Source organism: Anas acuta, chromosome 3 (assembly GCF_963932015.1).
Source record: "Anas acuta chromosome 3, bAnaAcu1.1, whole genome shotgun sequence".
In the NCBI taxonomy this organism is placed as follows: Eukaryota; Metazoa; Chordata; class Aves; order Anseriformes; family Anatidae; genus Anas; species Anas acuta.
In genome coordinates, this window is record NC_088981.1 from 92,971,001 (window position 1) to 92,984,199 (window position 13,199).

At 37.0% G+C, this 13,199-nt stretch overlaps 1 protein-coding gene across 2 annotated transcripts in view; it reads left to right on the forward strand.

Annotated features, from left to right (window-relative positions):
- The window catches only part of BMP5 (bone morphogenetic protein 5), a 55,637-nt gene extending 48,013 nt beyond the window's left edge, over positions 1 to 7,624 (forward strand). For both annotated transcript variants that reach the window (XM_068678343.1, XM_068678344.1), the window contains 2 exons: positions 1,518 to 1,628; positions 5,439 to 7,624. In XM_068678343.1, the coding sequence (XP_068534444.1) occupies positions 1,518 to 1,628; positions 5,439 to 5,588 (261 nt within the window). In that variant the 3' untranslated portion in view covers positions 5,589 to 7,624. The remainder of the gene's footprint in view (positions 1 to 1,517; positions 1,629 to 5,438) is intronic.
- The last annotated feature ends 5,575 nt before the right edge of the window (positions 7,625 to 13,199 follow it).

Below are 13,199 nucleotides of genomic sequence, written 5' to 3' on the forward strand. Positions count from 1 at the left end.
GAAATTTGCACCCAAATTCTCTTTTCTCTAGTGTACTGCAACTCAGAGAGATTTCACTTCTTTGGGGTTCATAGGCAAGGAGAGCTTGGATCACTGCTCAATGGCCCTTACACTGATGCTAAATTGATGTAATTCCTGGGACAAACTCTCCCTGTGGTATAGTAACAAGAAAAAGAAGGTACTTGTAGTAAAATGTCACAAAGACAGAGATAGGGCATGATGAGGAAAAGAAAATAGAGATCAGTCTAGTTTTTTGTTTGTTTGTTTTCTTTAAGATAATAAGCAGTCTATAAAGAAAGAACAAGAAGGGCACCAGAAGCCTATAACCTAGAAATGTTGCATATACTGCTAAGAAATCAGAGGTGTCTGCTTTCACATTTCTCTGAATTATTTCAAAAGGCATCTCCATGAGCAAAACAGACTATATAGTCTTGAGAAGAAAAAGTGTGCTTTTTAATTAAAGCTCATCCTTAAGACATCTAGCTCAGATTCTCATATGTTCTCAAGGCCCTGTCTGAATTTTGTTGTATGAGTATTCTCACAGCAGCCTGAAGAAGTAGGCAGATAGTCTTTTCCCAGGTTTGCAGAGTATAAGTACCCTGTCCATGGTGACAGAGCAGCTTTGTCATATTGACTTGGGCTCAGGCTACTGAACAAGTGAGCCATTGTCCCTCTATTTTTGTCAGGTATCACAAGTTCTTTCATTTTTGAAATGTGAAATTCTGATATGCACCCCAATGCACAAGGCTCTTAAATCAGTCAGTCAAGAAAGAATTTTTATTTTTTTTTTCCACAAAAAGTACTTGAAAAATTCAGAGTTTCTGTTGGAGAGCCAAAGTTACGCTGTATAATAGTAGATCTGTGAGATTCAGGGTGGAATCTCATCCATGAAATAGGTACTTGCTTCTCTCCCTTTTTCCCACAGCAACTCCATTATCTTTGCCTAACAAAAGAATTCAGCAAATTAAATTTATAGATTTCATTAACATTTTAAAATATTTTCCCTCATGTCATCTTTTCCCTATGCTGTTTGTGTTGCTAGACATTCTCAAAATACATGATTCAGTGCCATTCGACTGGGTATTCTGTAGTAACCATTAGTCTCATTAAATTATACTATTAATGGTATTGAATATGATGAAGAAAGAGGATAGATTTTAATTAATTTTGTTACACAAAAAAGCATCCAAGATTTTGACTCTAGGAAGAAAAATATTTTAACAAACATGTTTGGGCCTTTAATTCCTGTTACAGCCTCACTAGTTGGTATTCAGCACAGATTTCTGTTTAATCTAATTTTCATTGGAGTTTTGGAGGAACAAAGCAAATGCTTTTCTTTTTTTCTTTTCTTTTTTTCTTTTTTCCTTTTTGGCAAAAAAATATTTTAACATGCCACATTCTGAAGTTCATTTTGTCCTTGGACAAGTCTTAGTTAGCTTGATATAGTTTTATACTTTCTGAGTGAGGAAAAAACAACAACAAAAAAAAAGGAGTGGGTTTATTTGTTCTTGTTTTAGGACTGGATTATTGCACCAGAGGGCTATGCTGCATTTTACTGCGATGGAGAGTGTTCCTTTCCCCTCAATGCCCACATGAACGCAACAAACCACGCCATCGTTCAGACACTGGTATGCCTCTGCCTATGTTATACTTGTCTATTTTGCACTCATGTCTTGGGACAGGGCCTGTCTCTTCCTCTGCTTACTACTATTGAACCTTGATTATTTCTATAAATAATTACCCATTTCAAAGACATGATTTTATGATTACAGTGGAGAGCAGATGAACTGTCCAGAATGGTCTCTGCGATAGGTTTCCGTTGCATTTCAAAAGCAATAATACATCAAAAGACCATGTCTTATTATTGGAGAATTGTGTAGACAGGAACCAAATGGGGCCCCTGCTCCCCCTGAGTTTTTTGTAGCTTATTGAAGCTCCATGTTAACGTCTACATAATATACCTTCCAGAATTGTTGACATTTGGCCACTCTGTGGACCTCTATTGTCAACTGTTGGCAGAGAGCTTTAAAATGTAATTTAATGTGATTCTTTGCAAACAGATGCATTTGCATGTAAGAAATTGTCTTCAGTTATGCCTGGCTGACAAATACAACTTATTTATAAGTGTGTTTGGATTTGTTGCTCTGCCTGGTACATGTAAAAGATTTGCAGCCAGCCTTTTGCCTCTGCCAGTTAGTCCTGTGCACCAGCCAGAGCAGCCAAAAGGATGATCTTAGTTGGAGCAGCTGGCCATTCCTCTCCCAGCCCAGAAGTGTTCAGCTATGTTTTCGAAAACACAGCACCTCCAGAAATCAAGACCTTTAGAATGCAATGCTATGGGTCTGATGTCTGGTCATGATTTTTCACCTGTGCCAGCTGAAGAACAGTCACTGAACATCATCACTATTAGCAGACTGATTATGCAACAGAGAAATGAGATACACAAGAAAGCAGTGGGGGGATGAAATCAGGAGAGAAGATTGCCATCATTAATGAGTTTCTGGAAACATCAAGACACTTGACTGCACTTGACTGCAAATAGAGAAACATGGGTTTAAGCTTCACTCTGATTTAAAGTGATGATAGAAAAGTGTCTTGACCACCTGACTATCCTGGTGAGTCTGTGTTGCTTGTTGGTGATCTTTGATTTTGAAAAACAAACAAACAACAACAACAAAAAACCACTTGCTTTTCAAAAGCCTTTTCCTCTTCAGAAAAGTATGCAGCTTTACCCTCCTGAGCAAAACCAAAAGTCAAGAAAACAAAACAAAACAAGCAAAGAAAGTTTGGTTTTCCCTGCTTGTTTCTGACAGTTTTTTGTTTTTCTTGTGAATGTTGCTATCTTAAGTGAAATGGACATTCTTAGAAACTCAGCATGTGCTGAGACCTTTTCCTTTCCATTCAACATCTCATTTATGCATCTTCTACAAGTCCAGCCACCAGTGTAACATTATTCCTTTATCCCAGAACTAAAGTCAGCAAGATTCACAAAAGGAAGGGAAAAAGTCAGAGTCTGGAAATATACAGAAGAATTGTGGTAAGAGTTTCAGGTGAAGTGGAACATCAAATGCTATTTGGCAAGGAATATAGTAATGTGCCTAGGAGATGATGAAGAACAGAATACATGCAGTCCCAAACTGCAAAGAAATAGGTCAGCAAAGCAGAAGTTTAGCGTTATGTAAACATTGCCCAGAAAATTTGCCAGTATCAGTGCAATCCCCAGGTTAGAGTTCCCTTCTATAATTATGGGCTTTTAAATAAGAAGTGGACCAGTGCTATTTTCTCTTGTATGTCTAATCTTTCCAAAAATGCTTAATTTACTATGGTTAAGAAATTTGTGTAGATTCTTAACTTTTTATTTATTTTATTTTATTTTATTTTATTTTATTTTATTTTATTTTATTTTATTTTATTTTATTTTATTTTAATTTTATTTTATTTTATTTTATTTTATTTTATTTTATTTTATTTTATTTTATTTTATTTTATTTTATTTTATTTTATTTTATTTTTAAATTGGATACTTAGATTTTCCCTCCTTTTTATGGCCTTTTTGGAATTGTGTGTCTCCCACTGCATGTACTGTATATGCATTCAGTTGTGCAGCCAAAAAATCATGAGGCTAATTAAATTTTAACTGCACATAAATTAGATGAGATAACAGTAGTTGTATGCTTTCTGGTTTAAATTATGCACAATTCAGATTTACACAAGGTGTGCACATGGGGATGGCTTGGGAAACAATTATTCATACACCCCACCCTAATCCAAATGTAATCATCTCCCAGCCATACTGATTACACCATTCTAAAAAAGCCCACTCTTTGGTTTGGGGAGTGATTGTTCCTTGGTACCCCTCCAAACATTACTGACTCATTTTTATTTTCTTTTCTTTTGTAAAAAGCATAGGAGAAATGCTGGGCCAGTACCTCTCTCTCTTCTTTTTCTGAGGCTGAGCTAAGGCAGACAGAAGACGCAGATGCATATAAATACAAGATAGACTGCACTTAATAAATTACATTAGCTTTCTTCTCCTCCCATCAGCCACTGAAAAGGTGCTGGCATAGAACTGACCTCATGGTCACTCAAGTCAGAGGGTCAGCAGGTAGACCCACTGATTTCTAGGCTTTTGATGCTCGCGCTTTTAAAGATGCTCGCTCTTTAAAAGGCTGTGAGCATCACTGTCGTGAAGGGCTAGCAGGGCCAAGGGGCTCCTTTCTGGGGTAGCAGGGGCTGGCAGAACCAGCACTGATGGTGGGGCAAACATCTGCTTAGACAAGGCACAATCATTCTTTTCTCCAGTGCTTTGCTATTCATTTGTTAAACTGTTTTTAAATGTGTGTCTAAACCCTTTCTAAATTGCTACTTCAGGATTTATTATTGCTCATTTCAAAAGACCTTCTCATGGTAACAGTTATGTAAAAATCTTTTCCTGATAGACTGTTCTCTGTTGTCTGGCAGAGTCTCTGGGCTTATATCACTGCAAGACAGATGGCTCTAACAGATTTACAAAGATTTAACATACAAATGAAACCTATTACTGCTGAAGACTTCATCCATGCCTTAATAATCTCTTGCCCTCTCTATTACAACTCCCTCTTTTCTGGCCTCCCCAGTTTCCAAGTCTTCAGCATGTGTAGAATATTACATCCAACCTTCTTTCAAGTACAAAGAACTTGTATTTCCCCCATTTTCAGATATTTCCACTAGATCTTGTTCATTCTGGGATGCTGTTCAAAACTGTTTTCCTTCTCTTTAACCTTTCATTGATATATTTCAACCTAGTGTACAGAAAGCCTTCTCTGTCTCCGTCCTTTCCCCATACCTTCTATCCAGCTGGCACACACATTATGAATTGATTTTGACTTCAGTGGAAGTAGAATTGGATCCACAAATACCTAGATAAAACCTTAAAATACACTCATGCTGTCTGAAAACCTACATCTTACTCTTTCGTAGACTGAAAACAGTGTTTCAGTGTGAGTCTTTGCCTGCATAGCCTTTGCTGCCTGTAACAAACTTTCCTCCATGCTGAGACTCTGAGAGAAAGCATTTTAGCATATGCTAGAGTCTCAGCGAGACCAAGGACATGAGCATGTGCTTCATGTTAAGCATCATCCTCAGCAGAGATGGCACTAACATATGTGTTTTCCTGAACTACAGCCTAGCTTCAACTCTTTTCTAAATTTCATCTGAAAACCAACTTTGTATCTTGGCCGCTCCTCCTCATTTATCTCTCCATCTGCTATTATTGTATAACTCTGTCTGCACGATTGAAATCAGAGCAACATTCTGGAGGTAAGCTGTGCTTTAAAGTTGCTAACCGAGGAAAATCTGCAACCACAGAACTCTCTGAATTGCAAAGACATATCTTGCACTGACGTTGTCCTTGTACCTCTCCGTTTGATATATGAGCTATGTATTTATCTGTCTTTCAGGTTCATTTGATGTTCCCTGATCATGTACCAAAGCCATGCTGTGCACCAACAAAACTGAATGCAATCTCCGTGCTCTACTTTGATGACAGTTCCAATGTTATTTTAAAAAAATACAGGAATATGGTGGTGCGTTCATGTGGCTGCCACTAGGAGGAAAAAAATAATAATCTAAAGCAGAGGGGTTTATTCAGTATTGTAATAAAGTCAAGATATGAGCCTTGCTGATGAAAAGGCAGTCCTAAATTTATTCCATTTCATGTCATCTCTCATTTAAATGTACAATATAATGTATATAGTAGCTTTTATTTATTTAAAAGTACATAGTTTCTTTTGTATGAGCAAAATTTCAAAACCATTTATATTATGGGTCACCTTACTATGCAGTAGAACTTCAAAAACTAATTTTTTCAATTGAACATACTGGAACGTATTTCATTCCATTTCAATACTTTAAAGCAAAACCTTTGTATTAATTTTTTTTAAGTTAGAAACTCCAGAACTTCTGTAACTGCTTCATATTGTTAAAGGAACTAAAATACGTTTGGTCATATTGTGCCAATGAAAACTGTGGAGGGGTATTTATTTAGAAAAAGGCACAGAAAAAAAAATAAACAAAACTGCTTGGCTAAATGTATTTTTTCTTTTAGAAGTTCTGCTCCATTAGAAAAAGTGAAATGTTGAACAGTGTTTAAGTAAATAAATAGTAGATAGAAAATAGAAGTGAAGAGATTGCACATAATTGTTGTAACTATTTTCTTTAACAAGATGAGTGTGTTACTTCTTGGCTTGTGGGTCACAGGGCTTGCAAAAGGCCCAAAGCTTCAGGAATTCTGTGGAGACAGACTCTAGCATCTCTCTCTGACTTTCCAAGTTAACACTAAAAATTGAACTACAACATTCTTACCTCAAATCACATCAGTCTATTACCTATCACATCACACTACCATGGCAAATATTCTTATAATAACACAAGGTCAAATCAAACAAAAACCACACAAGCGCTACCATTACAAAGACAAGTTACTATATACTTGACCCTGATGGTGATTGTTCACAAGGAAAGATGAAAAACACCTTTCATAAGGAGCTGCTGGGTAATTTGCAGCCTACTTTTGGTCCCATCTTCCTTTCTAACATGTTTGGTTTCAATAATAAGATGCAAGATGGGATATCTTTCCTTTTAACATCAGTTATTACAACTTAGAAAATTCTTAAATCCATACAAATAATTTTTAACCTCCCTAAATTTTCATCCTCAAATAAAATCCTGAGGTTATAAATTGAACAATTTATTAAAGATCATCATTCCCATCACTACCACCCATATGCTTATTTTGAATTTACCACATTTAAAATATTTGGACATCCCTTTGTTTTCACGTTATCAAAATGGGAAAATAGTAACTCTGTTTTCTCTTTATTGAATGGCTAAGTATAATATGCTTTTATCATGAATTACCTTGATTAAAAATGCTTCATTTAAACAGTTCTCAGAGAGTTGTTAAAAAATGAATAGGACATTTCAGTTTCTCTTTAGACAATCTATTCATGTAAACTCTGACTTCAGTGGTTAAGACATATTTCAGAAAACTCAGATTATGACACTGATAAAATCAGTGTGTGTGTGACTGTGTATGCATGCAAATGTGCAACTGCCTTTTTTTTTGCAGAAACTAATTTATCTTGCTATTGGAATATTACATACATCTTTTTATGCATACAATCATTTTTCTAAAAAATTAACAGTTCTAATTTCAGTCTTGGGAGCTCTTTCCCCTTGATACAACAGTTCCATTTTACACTTCAATTTCTATTTTATGCTTACATTACCTACATATCTATGTTTAGTTGCAGTTCATGCACAAGGGTTTATATCAAAATACTATGTCCCCAGTTGAATTACCATTTTGGAACAGCTAAATAAAACAATTTAAATTCCTCAGTTATCTTCAAAAAATGTAATTGTTTCTGTATAAAGTGAGTAGGTGGATATGCTTTTTAGAACTTGATTTATTCTAAATAGAATTTGATGGAAACTAAGTCTGGGGTACATTAAGTAATATATTTTTAAATAATGGTGTACCATTTTGAGAATAAGAAACTGAAGATTATTGTTATATTATTCTTTAAAATATGCTGTTGGAATATATTTCTATATTTTGAGACATAATAAACCTCTAACACTATCTTGTTCTACTGTGATTTTGCTTCTGACACATGACAAAATTACACCAGCTTCATCTAGTCTCTTATAAGAAAAAGGAAAACAAGCCATCAGTGTGTACAGGTGGCCAAGAAGGCCAGCAGCATCCTGGCTCATATAAGAAAGAGTGTGGCCAGCAGGATTAGGGAAGTGATTGTCCCCCTGTACTCAGCTGTGGTGAGGCTGCACCTCGAGTACCGTGTTCAGTTTTGGGCCCCTCACTACAAGAAGGACATCGAAGTACTGGAGTCCAATGAAGCTGGTGAATGGTCTAGAGAACAAGACTTATGAGGAGTGACTGCAGGAACTCGGGTTGTTAAGCTTGGAGAAAAGGAGGCTTTATCACTCTTTACATCTACCTCAAAAGAGGTTGTAGTGGGGTGGGAGTTGGTCTCCCAAGGAACAGGGAAATGGACAAGAGGAAATGGCCTCAAGTTGCATCAGGGGAGGTTTATGTTGGATGTTAGGAAAAAATTGTTCACTGAAAGGGTTGTGAAGCATTTGAACAGTCTGCCTAGGGAAGTGGTTGAGTCACCATCCCTGGAGGTATTTAAAAAATGTGTAGATGTGGTACTTAGGGACATGGTTTAGTGGTAGACTTGGCAGTCCGTGGTTAATGGTTGGACTTGATGATCTTTGAGGTCTTTTCCAACCGAAATGATTCTATGACTCTGAAAATTATTGTTTCATTATGAGTCAGAGCTTCTAAATCTTCAATTTACTCATAATGTTAACATTATTACTATACATTCTTGGCCAAAATCAGGTTTGCAGTAAGCTACCAGTGACCATTTCTATGGCTTAGAAGTATTCACCCTGTGGTAGTCAGCACTGAAACGTGCAGTATTCCAGCAAGAATTATTTAATCTTCCTTTAAAAGCACATAGTCCTGTGATTGTGATGTTGATGAAGTCCTGTGAGTGCAATGATGGCAAGGTGAGCTCTGACTGACTGAAGTGTAGAGCATTTGCAAATTCTCTGATGTGCTATGCTGTGGACCCACATTAATAGGCTTTCTCTAGTTTGGAACTTGATGGGCACCTCTCCTTTTTCTGGAAGTCCATTTCCACAAAGTATTTATAGGGTCAATTTTTCCTGATGTTGGCCAAAAGGTTTAAATCTTAAATCATTAATTAGGAAACAGGTGGGAGAGGTTTACTGATAGTCAATAACATGCTTCTTTCAGTTTGCATTGCCCCCCCCCCCCCCCCTTTTTTTTTTTTAGCCAAAAAATAAATTCATATAAAGCTGGCTGGTAGCTGACAATATAGCAGTGCATCCAATCACTATGAAACAACTAGAGGTTTCTCAGACAAACGTTGGCATGGATGTCTTCAAGCAAAAAGGATGATCATTCATTGTTCTTGTTGAAAGTTTATCCTGACTGACATGTCCTTTCCAACCCTGTGACTCTTCCTTCTGCAGTGGCCTGTTTAGGTTTTTAGATACTTTTGCAGTTGTGTTGAGTGACTGGGTAGTTAATATAAAAGGAGCCTTTGAGAATTTCAGCTATCTTCAGGACTAAGAAACCAGTCCTTCATAGCTGCACAGGACTGCGCAGCTGTTTATTTTGCATGCTGGTACCTGTAGGACTGTAAAACAGTAGTTAGCATTTATATTATGATAGGAGCCAAATGTTAGACAATCCAGGACCTCATTGTATTAAATGCTGCATACCTGAGTGCTGTTTGTTACATCTATACTGTAGACACTGGAACTGAGGCTTTCATTAGGGACAACATAGAGGAATTACACTTTTTGGTTATAATTCACAAATTTCTGAGCAAAGACTACAAACTGGGTTTACAACAGTGGCTGCGCTATAGACCTTTTCTGAGCAACTGCAGGAAATGGCAACCCATGACACTTTTCAAATATCATTATATTGTTTTAAAATTCCTATTTTTTTATCATGCTGGAAAGTCAGACACTACCATTTTGGAATCAAATTTTTCTCATCCATTTTACCTGGAAAATGTTGTCTCAATTGTTGACTGCGTATTTTTTCTGTTCCATTTATTCTTTTTTTTTTTTTTTTTTTTTTTTTACCGCTTTGTATTCTGAAACAACTCCATGGAAAATTGTCTTTGACTCAAATATGACTCTTAAGGTAGTTTTAAACAGCTATTAGGCCTGTACTCATAAGATTCTGAATTGTTTCAGGAATGAGCAGAGGATTCTAATAACCAAGACTTAAATTATGTTCTTTGTAATCTCTACCAACTTTTCTGCTTGCACATTCGGCTGTGCATTGGGAGAATCTGACATGTGGTGCTTGAATGACGAACAAGCCACATGTGAATTATACATCATTATCTTTTACTATCTCATCTGCAGTCAGAAAACTTGCAACTGTGATTTACAATGTGTTACTGGATACTTACTCACATGGCTTGAGCAAGAGCTTGATTAAAACAAAGAAACTAAACTAAAATCCAACAAAACCAGCAAGAGGAGGTTTTCTTGCATCCTAATTCAAATAAATCTTCACCAAACGTGGTACATGAAGGGATCAGGAATCTCATGTGAATTAAATGGGCTTTTGCATTCTGTTTTCCATATTTACAACACATGATACCAGCCATTTCTCTGACTGCTACATTTCAGCTGAATGCTTTGTGTTCTGTTCCTGCATGTTTTTGCTGCCAGATGGGCACCATCAATTTTATTATTAATAGGAATGAAGATACTTTCATTGCTTTAGCAGATGTTAATGCTTTATAAAAGAAGTACATGTTATTATTATTGCCACCTTACAGGTACAGAAAGGCGGAGACATTTGCCTAAGATAAGAGCAGAGGAGAAGCAGTACAGGGGAGATATCTACAGCATCCCATGCTCTAACACTTATCCCACACTGTTTGTGGAGTGACAGATATACTTCAGAGTCCCATCACTGCAGCTCATATCTTTCACTGACCATCGGCAATCTCAGGGCTTTACCTGGACCTATAATTGCATTTACCAAGTACTTTTCCAGTTTCATAGTTTCATAATTATTTATTTATTTATTTTGGTGAAAATCCAAACTGATAAAATCTGAGCATGTGCGGGGTACAGACTCTACCTTCCTGTGTGTGGGTGGTTATATTTTGAAGCTATTCCTATGGAATTAACCAAGATCTCTTTGAATCAGATCTTGGAGCACCTTTTCAACAAAGTTGTAAACCTGTACCAGTAGAGTTGAAGGCAGTAATGCCTCCCTCTCTCTCTTTCCTCCTTACCACTTCTTCTGCTCAGTGAGATGTTCATCAATGAGTTAAGACTATGTTAAAATCGCTGTAGCAGAGGATCTCAGGCAGATGTTGGCTGGAGAGCAACATTTTTTCCAGGGAACAGTTCTCTGAGAGAGTGGAATTGAAGCAGAAATGTGGGAACTCTAACTTGTTCTGGTCACTGACTTGTGAATAGAAACATTTGTAAAAATGAGAAAGGTCTTCAACTAAGCTGTAAGGAGAAAACTTGGAGAGGGCTTTTTCTCTGCCCCTGAGAAGTTCTTCCACAAAGGAGAAATCTAAACTCAAGCCTAGAACTACTCAACTGCTCAGAGACCAAAAGCTGGACAAGACAAGGTGGAGAAAACATGGCACATGTAAACTCCCTAAATTGATCTAATTGAAAAACAATGCTTTTCATGTCTGATTATTTTCTTGGTTGCTGAGCTGTCTTGAATTACTTGAATTACTTGCCACAAGAAAGTGTGTTCCCTTTTATTTGGGCCAATAGTATACCCACCACTGGGATTCCTTTTCAAAATGAGTGTTTCTTCCTTAAGCTCTGAAACAGCTCTTTTCAGCTTCTCCACATGTTATCTGTTTTGTTATTCAAGACTAACAACTCCCACAGGGAATGCTCTTTCCTACACTGTACTGCAGGGATGGAACAAAGACAAGACCTGCCAAGCCAGTTACTTGTTTAATTGGGATGTAAAACTTTGAGAAACCTTTTTGCTCACTTTTCTTTTCCCTTTTCATACATATTTGGGATTTTCTTGATTTGATATAATGTTATAAATTCTTGTGGATAAAGATGTGTAGGAAAGTACATAGAGTTCCATGAAACCTTCCTTTGAAAAGTGTTTATGCATTTAGCAAGAAAATTTAAGTATGTTAATATAGCTAGTAAAAAACTTGAATTAAGGAAGCAAACTACTGACCCTGGTCAAATTTCATGTTTTGAAATCTATTAATTCAGACAAAATTAAAGAGTTAATTAGCAGGATCTACATTGCTTACCTCAGTCATATATCCAAGGACCAGATAGTTACTCTCAGATACACTGATGTAAATCCACGAAAATTAGCAGTGGCCTTGAAATCCTCATGAACATATTTCTGATTTTTACTGTTTATCTGTATTGGACAGTGAGGTAATGAGAACTTTACTTGTGCCAGAATACAATTTAACTGCTTAATTCTCTTTCTTTTTCTCATTATAACCAAGCCACTATGCTTTTGCTCTTCATTTATCCACAACAAAAACTGGCTGAAAGTCATAACATACAATTCTGGGGGGGGGGGGGGGGGGGGGGGAAAGCACTAATTTCAGAATTTAACTGAAATTCCTAAACTTTAAAGATAAAAAAAAAAATAAAAAAATCACGACAACATTTAAGATTAAAAGCATCCAAACCCAGGTTGGTGGGAGCAGGGGACCCAGGGCTATGTCCACATTTGCAGAAGCCCTGACAGCTTGGCAAGGGCTGGGGTGGCAGGGTGCCGATGTACCCTGATGAGGAGCCAGGACTGCCGGGGACTGCGGGTTCCCAGGTTCATGGAAAGTAGCCTGGAAGCTGCAGGGTTCCCTTCTCTGACACAGTCCAGATGTGGGGGCTATCCAGGAGATCTGCATCTTCATGTCCACTGCAGGCAAACAGGAGAGGTGTCTGGCAGAACTGTGCACGGTCAAGCACACTGAAAATGTTGGCATTTTATTGGAAAAGTGCTTAAAGATACACCTCTATTTCAACAACAGAATATAACTCACTGTAAAATTCCATACTGGCTAAAAGCTCTACTAGTGTTACTGAGTGAAGCTTCACTGACATTTTCACAGAGGTTTGCTCATTTTTGGCAGGAAAGAATTTGACCCCTCTCTTCATCATGTTACACCCCATTTCCACCAAGTCCTAAGTCTTGAAGTCTCTTTTTGCCATTCTTGATGTAAATACAAACTACAGTAGAAGAATTGTGTTCCTCTGGATTTACTGTAGGATAACTGAGCAGTATTGCCAAATGCTTCTTACCATGTTTTCCTTTCACTCCTCTATATCTTTCCCCTAAACTGACCTCTGCTGTGAAAAACCTATAGAAATAAGCCAATAAGACAAGTAATAACTGTCAAGGAAAGAATCAGATTACATGCATATACTTTTTTTTTTTTCTTTTTTCTTTTCTTTTTTTTTTTTTTTTTTTAGTTAAGTAACTAAATATAATACACAGCTATGATATCCCTCTCCTTAAAATCATTGGTTACGAGGCAGGAGGAACAGTTCTGCATATGCTCACAGCTGATTGCAGGTGTGTAGGTTCCCTGAAAACCTCTGTCTTCTAAAATGAG